Below are 13,097 nucleotides of genomic sequence, written 5' to 3'. Positions count from 1 at the left end.
TCTCTGTCAGTTTTCTCACTCCATTTGGTGCTTGGCTGAGTTCTTTATCTCTTCATTTGATGTTTTAGGGTTTCAGGATTGTTGTATTCTCTATTCGGCTTAGTTTTTCGGATCTTTGCTGTGGAGGGACGGCGTGGTGCTTCTGCTTAGAGCGCCATTATGCCAGAACTCTACCTCAGAGTATCTTCTGAGATCCATTTTGGTCTTTTTTTTCTTTCCTGTCTTTTTAATGACCTTTTCCTTTCTTCACGTGTGATGTCCTTGATGTCATCCCACAAGTTGTCTGGTCTTCGGTCATTAGTGTTCAATGTGCCCAATCTGTTCTTGAGATGGTCTCTAAATTCAGGTGGGATACACTCAAGGTTGTACTTTGGCTCTTGTGGACTTGTTTTAATTTTTTGCAGCTTCAACTTTGTAAAAATGGTGTGGCAGGGGCAGCATCTGACCTCCTCTAACTTCACAAGGGGAAGGAGAATCAAGATCAAAGCTGAGACCTTTGAAGCAGAGGTCAGACATGCCTCCTCTCTTCACAATCTTTACCAATTCTGACACCAGCTGTCTCTCCCACGACACTCTCTACTTCTCTGCTGGGTTCGATAATTCACTGCAATGGCGACACAGAACTCATAGACCATACTCATAGTTATACGGTTTATTAGGGAAGTAACAAGTTACATACAATTCAAGTTCAGGAAAGCTCAGGATATAGTTTTTCCATTAGGACAACCTCTTCTCAGCCACGTCCACAGGCACACCTCTTTCTAGCCCCTCAGCTTCTGCCCTGGTAGGGCAAGTATTACAAAGCTTTCAGTTCTGCTGATAAGTGCCCTGAGGCACTCCACTCCCCAGTAAGCCTTGACCTGAGGCACCCAGCTCTAGCTGGTTGGCAAACCTAGCTCCACCAAGTGCCCAGAAGCACCCTACTCCCCCAGCAAGCCTCCTGCCCAAAGGCACTCAGTTTTTTTGCTCTGTGGGTTGAGAAGTCCACTGTGCAGTCTCCTGCTGGTCTCCCAGTCCTGCTGCCACTTCTCTGCCGCTGCTTCTTGCCGTCCTCAGTGTTAAGCTCTCGCTCTCTGTCTCCTGGGTCTATGAGGGTCTCAGCGCAGGGATCCCAGGTCCAAAGGACGCATTCCATTCCTGGCTCTTCTTCCTTGATGGTGGTGAGATCCTCTCTCCTGCCTCTGGGATGGCTCATTTTAAGCCTAGCAGAACAGCAAAACTGGCCAATACCTTCTTAGGGTTCCATATACCGTATTTGCATGGTCCCACCCAATCATTCAGTGGGAGTCACAAAGACCATAGCTAGAAGGGCCATATTAATTCATTGCACTGCAAACTTGAACTTGTGTATGAGCAATTGATTCTGTTTTCCAGTCGGCCCCTGGCCTTGTTCTGACTGATGATCTTGAGCTTCTCCATTGCCTCTTTCCACAGATGTAGTCGATTTGATTCTTGTGTATTCCATCTGGCGAGATCCATTGGTATAGTCGCCAATTATGTTGTTGAGGAAAGGTATTTGCAATGAATAGGTCATTGGTCTTGCAAAATTCTATAATGCGATCTCTGGTGTCATTTCTATCACCAAGGCCATATTTTCCAACTACTGATCCTTCTTCTTTTTTTCCAGTGTTTGCATTCCAATCACCAGTAATTATCAGTGCATCTTGATTGAATGTTTGATCAATTTCAGACTGCAGAAATTGGTAAAAATCTTCAATTTATTCATCTTTGGCAATAGTGGTTGGTGTTTGAATTTGAATAATAGTCATATTAACTGGTCTTTTTTGTAGGCGTATGTATATTATCCTATCACTGACAGCAGTACTTCAGGATAGATTTTGAAATGTTCTTTTTAACAATGAATGTGATGTCATTTCTCTTCAATTTGTCATTTCTGGCACAGTAGAACATATGATTGTCTGATTCAGAATTGCTAATACCAGTCCATTTCAGCTCACTAACGCCTAGGATATCGATCTTCAAGCGTTCCATGTCATTTTTGACAGCTTTCAATTTTCCTAAATTTATATTTCTTATATTTCACATTCTGATTATTAATAGATGTTTGCAGCTGTTTCTTCTTATTTTGAGTCGTGCCATATCAGCAAATGAAGATCCCAAAAGCTTTACTCCATCGACGTTACTAAAGTTGACTCTACTTTGAGGAGGCAGCTCTTCCTCAGTCGAATTGAGTGACTTTCAACCTGAGGGGCTCTTCTTCCAGCACTATATCACACCACGTTCTGCTGTTATTCATAAGCTTTCCACCGGCCAATTTTTTTTAGAAGTAGATTGCCAGGTCTTTCTTCTTAGTCTGTCATAGTCTGGTAGCTCTGCTGAAACCTGTCCACCATGGGTGACCCTGCTGGTATTTGAGACACCAGTGGCATGGCTTCCATCATCACAGCAACATGCAAGCCACCACAGTACGACAAACTGACAGATGAGGGGTAATTAACTCAAATCACGTTTAGAATCATGTTATGAAACTCTGCCTGTCGTAAAATGAATCACTTGCCTGTTTTACGTAGTGTATTTGGTTTCCCTCCTGGCTTGTGTGTTCACTTAGAAAAGCTGTTGCTCCTCTTTTTTTCTACTGGCAGGGCAGCTCCTGGCCAAGGCTGTGCATACTGTAGGATTCAGTGCTATGAACTGTCTCCTCAGTCTTCACTGAATGGGGTAAAGGACAAACACCCTAGCCTCTAGCCTTGTTCCCCTGTCTCATGAAGTGTCTTCCTCTCAGCAGTTGCCCTAATTCTGGATCCTTTCTGACATCTAGGAAGGACTGGGGAAACTAATCCCTTCTGGAAGTGGGCTTCTACGGGGTGGTTGTTAGTTCAGAAATCTCATAATACATAAAAAAGGGGAATTTGTAAGCAAAGCACTTTTTGTCCCATCCCTTCCTGTTATGGTAGAATAAAGAATATGACGATTCTAAGGAGGTTATGTAGGTGAAAACTTTAAAAATTATAGGGTGTTCCAGAAACAGGTTTTTCATTATCACAATGATCCTAGACCTGAGGGTCCCAACACCCTCATTATTTGCAGTTGGGGATATCACCTCACTCATCCATAAGCAACTCAAAGATAGAGGCTGAGTCCCTTTATCAAAGATAGAGGCTGAGTCCCTTTAAGACGCTTTGGGCATCACCTAGCACGAGGGATTAATCTTTTTGCCAACAGAAATTAGAAGCACAGTTTCTAGGAGACTGCTTGGTTTAAATTCTCATTCTACCACTTATTAGTTCTGTAATCTGAGAAATGGGGTCAACAGTAGTTTCAACACCACAAAATATGGAAGAAAATCTACCTGAAGAAGTTATTAATTCCATTTTTGGTGGGTCATTCTCACCTACGGTCTGCACCGAAGCCTGAGCAGCTCAGGCCTTAGCCCCACCTACCTCCTGTTCCTTGCCCACGACGCGCAAGCGCAGCCTGGCTGCCTGAGCTACCTTCCCCAAGCTCGCGGGCCGTCGTCGCCAAGGGATCGGGTCTCGCGATGCGTGTGTGCGTGCTGTGCGTACGCGGTCCTCGCGAGCACGCGCACACCGCCCCTCACAGTACGGGGTTGTGGTGGCCTCTTCCTCTGGGTCCGGAGCAGGATCCTGACCGGTAGCCGCGGTCGGAGCTCGCAGCCAGCATCTACCCGTTGCCGCCACCGTCAGTGCCTGCCCCTGTGCCGTGGATTCTTCTCTCTGCCTTGCAGAGGCGGTGCTGGGGGTGGGGAGCGGCGCCAGCGTGAGGTTCCCAGCCGATGGGAAGCCCCTGGACGCGCTGAGGGGCCGGGCTGCTAGCGGCTGAGGTAGGTGGGCGCGCGCGGGCTTGTCAGCCAGGCGGGGAGCGGAGTCGGGGAGGCGGGCGCTTATGGAGGAGACATGGTGGCGGCGAGCAGTGGGGCCTAGCTAGCCTTTGAGAAGAGGTCTCCGACCCGTGCTTGAGAAGGGGCTCTGGCTTAGCCCGGAGCGTGAGGAGGGGCCCCGCGCGTTGCTGCTTTTCCCTCAGCGTGGAGCCATTTCTGGGGAGAAATTTCTCCTGCGGCAGGGGGAGGGGTCCCCCTTTCTTTTCTTTGGGAGGTCAAAATTAGCTTTCCCCCTTCCCCCTTTAAGTAAAAGCCTGCAGGCTTTGAGATTGGTGTCTAGGTAGTGTGGCCTATGGACTTCTACAGCTTGCAGAACTCCGAGTGGATGGACAGCGGGCCACGAATTTTGATTTTTGGAGGATACACAGCCCTTTCTCTAGTTAGGGCGTGTGTCTTCTGCAAACTTGTTAATGCTGATATATTAATAATCGCTTTCAGGCACAACAGGTAGTAAATTTTTAAACGCCTCATGTCAAATAAGGATTCTGGCACCAAGGGAACTGCGCTGTGGGCGCAATTAAGAAATAGAAGACAAAGAAGGCCGTTATTTATTTTCTGCCCTGATTCAAAACTTTCCGCGCTGGGGCTGGGTGCAGAGCTACTGGCATTTGTTTTGGTCCTTGCTGAATAGACTTTCAGAGTGATTGAGGTGGGTCGCAAATGGACATTTCATATAGAATTACCGTATATGATTATATGTAATTGTTAGTCTAATGACCTGAAATAAATCTCTTTGAGAATTACGCGATGTTTGATCTTTGGAAGAAGAGCAGAACTTGGGTTTCTTGAAAGACAGGTTTTCTCCATGTTTAGAAAGCTTCATGAATGCTTCGTGAAGTTACTAAAAATAGTTCTTTATGTCGTCGGTAATGACTGCTACATTCAAGAGAAGGGAGAAGAATTCTGCCATAAAGAATGGCTCCCTGAAAGATTTGTAAAACGACTTAAGGGATGGCAAGTTTTAGCATATACTTTAAAAATTCTAATTTAGTGTTTCTTACACTGACTTCTTTACATTCAGTGAAACATTTTAAAAGATGATCTCGAACCTTTGGTAGTCTGCGTAGTCTGTTCTATATAACTCTTACTTCCATTCAGCCCAGACTTTCTAGACATACAGTATTCATTCTGATTCTTCTCAAGGAATGTGGCCTTCATACTTTCCATGAAATCTGTACTGTAGTATGGGAACAGTCAAGAATATAGTTAGCTGGCAAGCCTTGAACTGGGAAAAGAGGTATTTTTAAGTGTAGAGTTAATGCTTGTGTATGTGAATACTGCATATAAACGGATATATACCCTGAGTATATGATGGTTATGCAGACAGGATCTGATGGTGCTGATTCTCATTGTTTGACGTCTGAAAGTGGGAAAGAATTGGTTTTAGCTCTGTTTCCTTTTTTAGTTTACATGGATAATTGTCATAGTAAACCCCTTGTCCAGTTTGTTAATCAATTATTGAGTAGAACAATACTAATTTTTTGGTAGTAGCAGGGGAGGAAAATAAAGAACATAAAGAAAAGCTGCTCTTCAGAAATGTTCTTAAGTCAGTGTCTCATTGTCTTTATATTGGAATTATTGGAATAAATAGTACATTCCTGTCCATTTTGTGTCCCAGTGCTTACAATAGTGTTTTACATGCAGTTGGCACTTAATAAATGTGAGCTATGTCAGAAGCAAATAAACATAATACAAACCAAATGCATAAATTCCTGGAGAAGATTAAAGGAACTGGAGATGGGTATGAAGTTTTTTGTTTTTTAATTGCTGGCCTAATTTTTAAATGGTATGTTCTTTTCACTCTTGGTTTGTATCTGAGTAAATGATATGTGGCAGCATCTTGGCTGTAAAAGCCTAAGGTAATGTAAGCTGAGACTCCACATATCCTGAGTGCTAATAGATCAGGAATGTTTTGATATATTAAGAGAAGAGTTAGTAAGGTTCAGAGAGTTTTGATAGGAACTGAAAAAGCATGAACTATAAAGCATTGAAACAGATTGTTAGAAGAAACATTTCCTCTCTTTACTGACAGTCTTACCTGTGGAAGAGAACTTGTGCCTTTCTACTTCTTTTTATTACAGTTTTCTGGCAGGATGATTTCTGAATTGAAAAAGAGGTCACTTTTTCTCAAAATCTTTCTGCTCATAGGTTTGAGTGTCTTTCTCTTGTGTTTACATGCGGCCTCTAGTCCAACTTTATTGCCAATAAACTAGTATTTTGATTCCTAATTCCTGTATATATTTCTCAGTTTATAACTTGAAGAGGAGAGGATGTAGTTAGTCCCCTCAGAAACTCCACCATGGTCCCGTTGTGCATGGGTCACCGTGCTAACAACAACAGAGGTTACCAACAGAAGGGTTTTCTGGGTATTTGGAGAGAGGAAGGAGCTAAAAAGGTGAATTAAAAACTCAAATAGGAATATTTTAAATTGAATCTTGTGTTTTCGTTTTAGTATAGTTGAGTGATTCTTATAGGGATTGAGGGAGGATGGATGTTCCCCTCAGGAAACATTTGGCAATGTCTGGAGATACATTTGGTTGTCACAAATGGGGTGGGATAAGGTGGGATGCTACTGACATTAGGTGGGTAGAGGCCAGGGATGCAGCTAAAATCCTACAATGCACAGGACAGCCCCCCACAATAAAGAATTACTGGCCCAAATGACAAGTGTTGCTATTGAAAAACTGTATACTATACTATCATTGTTCGTTCTGAAGTCAAATTACCTGAATTTGTATTTGGCTTTACCATTTCCTAATGTGTCACCCTGGCAATTAAAATCTATGCCTCAGTTTCTGTAAAGTAGAGCTAATGATAATATGTTCCTCATAGGGTTGTGGTGAAGATTAAATCAGATAATGTTGAAAGTGCCAACCATATTGCCTGGCACATAGAAAATACAGACTGTTAACTTTTAGCTAATATTATATTTGGAAACCATCTAGATGATCTCTCCTTGTTTCTCATCTGAAATTAGAATTTGACCTATCTAAGTGATATCTAGTGCTCCTTTGTCCTTGGGGAATGAATGAAGAATTACTCCTTTTAATGTTTGTATTTAGCCCAGTCTTGTTTTATGTTCTCAAGTTGATAAGGCTTCAGCCGTAACCAAGTGGCTTCTCACTGTATAGGTTTTTCCTTCATAGTTAAGGCTTTAAGCCACCTGAGCAGCAAATCTGTATCTGTTGATTTTCAGTGAATATTTAGTAATTTAGCAGAATTCTATGACTTGATTCCCATTTCCTTTTGCCTTTGTAAACTGAAATAAACCTAAAATAATTTTGGCTCATATTAATTATCTCTTGGTGTCTGAGACTAACTATTTTCATAACTGAGGTCTTAGTGCAATTTCACATGTATGAGGAGTGCAGGCAAACATCTAATGTCTTAGGGCTAGACCTTAATACATTTGTGACTCCTTTGCTAAGTCTGAATTGGAACCCATATCTTTATCTCTCTTAACCTCATTGCAATATAATACTGTAGTCTCTAAACTTTCATTTCCTGTGTCTGTAAACAATATGGATATTTAGGGCTGGCTTGTTATGGTTGTAGTTTTAATACATCTTTATAAAGAGGGAAAAAAAATCACAGAGATGTCCTCCCAGACAAAACAGAGACTTTGATCTCTGGGTTAATAAGTCACAGAGCTCCTGTAAGGAAAAAAAGCCATACCGTATTTATGATCAAGGGAACAAACCGTGTTGCACATTCAACCTTTTGTCTTGATAACCATATCTTCAAAATAGGAGGTATTTCATTACGGTTGTGACCCATATTTTTGTAGTATAGTTCAACTGTTTATATAAATGTTTACTAATTTTAGTTAATGGAAGCCTTTTTTTTTTTTTTTTACCCTTTGTATTAATACTGCCTTCTGTTTGGATAGAGTCAGTACTTTACGCCAAGAGATTGTATTCTTTGCTTGGCACATTCCATCTTTTGTAAAGTGTAACATACACTAGGGTTCTGTATAAATAATAAATTATAATGATGAGGAAGTGTCTGTGTTGTGGAAACTGGTCAGGTCAGAAGTAGTATACATGTAAGAAACATAATAAAAGGCCAAAGGGGGGCATTCTAAGAACTTTAGGCAAACTGAAAAAAAGAATCATGTTAATAGAGTTCTTATCTTTCCTAATATCCTATTGGGGTTTAGTAATTTAGAAGAAAAAAATCCTGTAAAACATAACAGATTTACTTTCTACTTGTATTCTTCTCCAGTTCCTAACTAGAGAATATTCTCGCTACTAAACCAGGTATCTTGTGTGGCTTTTGTCCCTACCCATGATTAAATTGAGGAAAACAACTATCTTTGAATCTGCTGATGTGTGTTTGTTTATAAGTGGTCTGGAATCCTGCCTGTCAGTCTAACTATTTTCCCACCAGATGCTGTCATATAAATATATATTTGTGTATATGTATTTACGCATATTTGTCTTTTATTTTTCGTAGAAAATGATGCATCCTGTTGCCAGCAGTAATCCAGCTTTCTGTGGGCCTGGCAAGCCTTCCTGCCTCAGTGAAGAGGCCATGAGAGCTGCTGATCAATTTGACATATATTCCTCCCAGCAAAGCAAATACAACCACACAGTCAGCCACAAACCAATGGCATGTCAGAGGCAAGACCCACTGAATGAAACACACTTGCAGACTACAAGTGGCAGAAGCATAGAAATAAAAGATGAACTAAAGAAAAAGAAAAATCTCAACCGATCCGGTAAGCGAGGCCGGCCTTCGGGAACCACCAAATCAGCGGGATACCGGACCAGCACAGGCAGACCCCTGGGAACCACCAAAGCAGCTGGATTTAAGACAAGTCCGGGCAGACCTCTGGGTACAACTAAAGCTGCAGGATACAAAGTCAGCCCAGGGAGACCTCCAGGTAGCATTAAAGCTCTATCCCGTCTTGCCGATCTTGGTTATGGCTGTGGCACTGCTGCTTTTCCTTACCCTATGATGCACGGCAGAGTAGTTCACGGGGTAGAGGAAACCAGCAATGAAGTCAAGCCACCCAGTGAGTGAATGAGCAGGAAAAGAGGGCAAGGTTTAGAAGGAAGATTGTGAATAATCCCAAAGCTTCTTGGTTTTATTTTTACATACATGATTGTATGGCCTGGGCTTTTCAAATTTGTTTCCTCATTTGACTTTTCCCTGCTTTTGCTCAGAAGCTGCCATATGCTGACAGGTGCACTCAGGGCATGAGCAGTGGCATTGTATTTTTTACATAGATTCAAGTGTGACACCTAACTAAATCAGTTTTGCTTTTCTTTTAGAGTTATGGTCATGTTTCATGTTTCATTACTATTGTTGGGCCATTCTTAATAGATGCTTTATACGCTAAACAATTGAAACCATTATAACTATTAGTTTGTGAAGTACAATAAAATAAAGACACTATCTGGAGGTATTTTTAACAGATGGAACAAAACAAACTAATGATTCAAGATTACTTGAGGTAATGACTGTGAGTTTTTGTAACATTTATTTTCATGAGCCAGAACATAGGTATTTGTATGTGTTGGCATTTACATAAACTTTAGATGTTAAAAAACTTATTTTTAATGTTCTAGGTTTAAGCAGCTTCTTATTTATTTATCTACATGACATTAATTGGTTTAACCATTAATGTTTGTCTTTCAGCAGTGATAAGTTGCGTATTTTTTAATTGCCTAAGAGCATATATACCAAACACTACAAATAATGCATATTTACAAAAAATTGAAACTATTTTATGAACAACTGCACATTACATTTTTAGTGAAATACAATACATTCTGAGAAGAGCATATTTAATATAATTAAGAAAGAAACATTCCTAAAGTCTGCATATAGCTATCATCACTACATTTTGCCTTTTATATATTTAATGAGTTTTAAAGCATTATGTTTAAAAACATTGATTAGTGTTGATTATTTGGAACTTTTTTTAGTTTTTTGGAGATATACTCCCATTGCATTAGCACTTACTGTGTTTTCAGGTTTATATCTACCAAAGGACACAGATTTAATGGTAGACTGTAAAACTGGTATAAACACAATGTAGTTTCCTGACTGTAAGAACCCAAATATTAAGAGATATATAGGAATTCATCTATGCATGAAAAATGTAGAACTATGTTGGTTATTTAATTTAAAATCTTATTGTGGATCCTGGGAAACCACTTCATCCAAAAGAAAATAATTTTTTTCCAACAAACTTTGCTTTAAAAGCAAAATGGATAGAAAAGGAAAAAATTATTGGGTAAATATGTATAATAGGGACAGAGGGAAATCTGTTTTTCCTCCTTTTCTGAAAATAATATTCCTTATTAATACGCATTTTATTTATTCTGAGTTTGTTCTAAATAAAATATTATAATCTTTGGATTTGAAAAAAATTCCACTGAACTTTAAAGTTAACAATGTATGTACTTGCAATTTCATTGCCTTTGAGATTATAATGTAGATTTGCAGGACCCAAAAACTTTTAAAATAATTATAATTTTTAAATGGCACATATTGTGTTGTTTGGCTTGCTCTCAGTTACTGCAAACTCTGATTGCAAATGGATGTCATGTTTCGTACCTTTTTTATCAGGAAAAAAGCAGCAAGCCTTCAGGTGTTCCAGTGATGCCTGACACAATGAGCTGGACTTTATGCTGCTCTTTACAGTAAGAGGTGTTGCATTGTATGTGGGGACTGTGTGTACTGGCATCTAAGACAGTGACCTCAACAATTTTAGCATTGCACAAACCATAGAGAACAATGTTGGATGACTACATAATCAGTTGTAACATTTAGGCAGCTAAATCATTACAAGAGTTTGTTCTTGCTGAGGCTTAAAGTATGAAACTTTTAATAATTTCCTCAAAACAGTATAACTTCTGACACACACAGATGCTTACATCTTTATTCATATGTTCATCTGTTCATTTTTATTATGTATCTGTCATTTAGCTGTTACTCAAGATGATGTTCAGCAGTTGGCTGCATAGAAATCCTTTCGAACTAGTTCCTGAAGACAGTTGTTTAATTAAATGTTCTACATTAGAATAATATATACCATTTTCAAGAATTTGATTGCATGTTGTGTTTTATAGTAAGTTCATTTGACATTTCCCTTTCAGTTTATTTTCGTTCCTGATTTTGTTATATGGGCCCCCTGTGCATTACTGTATTCATCCACCTCACTTGCCCCTGAGCCCCTAGCACGTCTACTCAGTGGTGCTGTGCTGTGTGTCAGAAGATAAAGCAGGTGTATTACTATATAATGAATTTTATATATATGTTTATGAAATGGTAAAATCGGCTAAAGGAGGTATGTTCATAACAGTGTTTATTAATATTAGGAGCTATATCCCAGGGAGAAAAGTGGGGAGGGTGGCTGCAGTTGTAAATGGATAACATTGTTTAGAAACCTGAATTTGCTGTTCATGTAAGCAGTTACCTGTAGTATTAGATCTGTTTACTGGTGAGCATTTCCTGATTCTACTTACTTTTCTCCTGGTGAACAGTTAACTGGTGCCATGCTGAAGAGAAAGACACCTAAGTGATAACATATATGAAGTCTTAAAATATGAGATATTTTTACTTCTGTATAATCTAAAGACTACATTGTGCATCTTTTGTAACACTGTCTCTTGTCATGATAAACACTGAAATAGCATGTTAAATGATTGCCTACTTTAATATAATCAGTTGGGGAAAACGGACCTTTTTTCCCTACCGTATGATTGTTCTTTGAAAGGTAAATTGCTAATTTTATACTGTGTAATTCTGTTCTTCACAAAATAGGTTTCACTATTCTATATTAAAACTGTTGGTCAGAAAATGATCTACTATTCAAGTAAGTTTGTTTTACTTTTTTCTTCAAAAATATTTTAACATGCCTTATTTATTGTTATATTAACAAATAAGGAGCTAATACATATTGAAATTTTCATTTTTTGACAGATATAACTTTGCATAACCAATCTTTAGTATGGGATGATTTTGATACTGTCTTTGGAGTTTTGCACTGGATATTAAAAAAATACTGGCACATTGTATTGGAAGAAAATAAGTATCTGGTTAATTTTCAATATTTGGGGACATTTTTAAAGTCAGTGTTTTAGTTAGACAAAAAAATTCCTAATATTTTTATTTACTTTTAAAAGAAACATCTGTCAAATTAATATTCATTCCAAACTGATGTTTGTGTGAATTTACATGCACATTTTCATGAGGTAAGAATAGAGTTTCTTTGAGTTAAGGAGGAAAAAAATTTTTGGATCCATTTATTAGGCCAAGAGTGATTCATCCAGTGTAAGAATAACCACAGTATAGGAGCTAAAGAAAACAAAATCAAACTTCTTTGTATTATAAGAAGCTTTAACAGAATAATTCAGGGGATGCTGATAACTGCTATTCTGTCAGTCATTGTATCTATATGCAGTAAAATTTTATGATCCCTTTATAGTGAAATATAAGGACTCACAACAGTTATTCAAAACATTTTTTCCTTGGACATAACATTTTTTTGACTATTTTTTTGTTTTTAACTATATGCTGTTAAACTCTAGGATGTATCTAAATCTTTACTTTGCTTTTCCTCCCCATCAAGTAGATTAAATCTGTGCTTTCACATACAAATGTATTTAGTTTTTGGAAATTTTAATGCTATAGTAAATCAAGTGTGTGATTTATAGTAATCAGACCACTCTGATTCTTTAAGTTTTCGCAGTACCCTTTCCCACAGATAATTATAGAGAAAATAATTACCAATTAACTGATACAAGCACGCTATCCTCTGCTGTAAAAAGTCTGAATAAATACTGTGTATGTTTTTCTGTCCATGAACTTGAGCTACTCGTGTGCAATTATGTGTATGGAATGGAGTAGTGTTCATGATTTGTACCTACATCATCATATGGATGTATATTTATTAATAAAGTCATTACTTTAAAACTAACTATGTTTACGACTTTATTTTCAAATGGGGAATGGTAATTGGTAAACCTTTTTCATGACTGTGGATCATGTATTTTTCCTGGGATTGTGCTTTCTGAAATCTGTCTACTTTGTACTTTATTTTTCTCAAAATAGTAATATTTATATATTTGTAATTTAAATTTCTAACTTACAAACGTATCTACTTTTTTTTTTGCGTTTTCTTCTCTTACTAAGATACATTAGGCTAATGGTTTCTACTAAAGACCTGTATTTCAATTTAAATGTGATTGATTGCTTTAAAAAATTCAAATACTAAACATGGCTA

General features: G+C 38.5%; 1 protein-coding gene across 2 annotated transcripts; it reads left to right on the top strand.

The window, feature by feature from the left end:
• The first annotated feature begins 3,562 nt into the window (after window positions 1-3,562).
• CUNH5orf24 (chromosome unknown C5orf24 homolog) lies at window positions 3,563-12,788 on the top strand. Of its 2 annotated transcripts, XM_012557940.2 has the most exons (3): window positions 3,563-3,802; window positions 8,315-8,744; window positions 10,439-12,788. In XM_012557940.2, exons 2-3 carry the CDS (start codon window positions 8,318-8,320, stop codon window positions 10,477-10,479), a joined length of 468 nt encoding a protein of 155 aa, XP_012413394.1. In that variant the 5' UTR covers window positions 3,563-3,802; window positions 8,315-8,317; the 3' UTR covers window positions 10,480-12,788. The 2 variants fall into 2 exon arrangements, with proteins under 2 accessions (XP_012413394.1, XP_004384765.1); XM_004384708.2 differs by having other exon boundaries at window positions 8,315-12,788.
• Window positions 12,789-13,097: the final 309 nt, after the last annotated feature.

Source organism: Trichechus manatus, unplaced genomic scaffold (assembly GCF_000243295.1).
Source record: "Trichechus manatus latirostris isolate Lorelei unplaced genomic scaffold, TriManLat1.0 scaffold00127, whole genome shotgun sequence".
NCBI lineage: Eukaryota > Metazoa > Chordata > Mammalia > Sirenia > Trichechidae > Trichechus > Trichechus manatus.
This window is presented reverse-complemented; position numbering and strand designations above follow the sequence as displayed.

What these genes read in the sequence shown, in the direction of transcription:
- CUNH5orf24 (XM_004384708.2), top strand. Translation starts at nt 8,318, where the DNA reads ATGATGCATCCTGTTGCCAGCAGTAATCCAGCTTTCTGTGGGCCTGGC.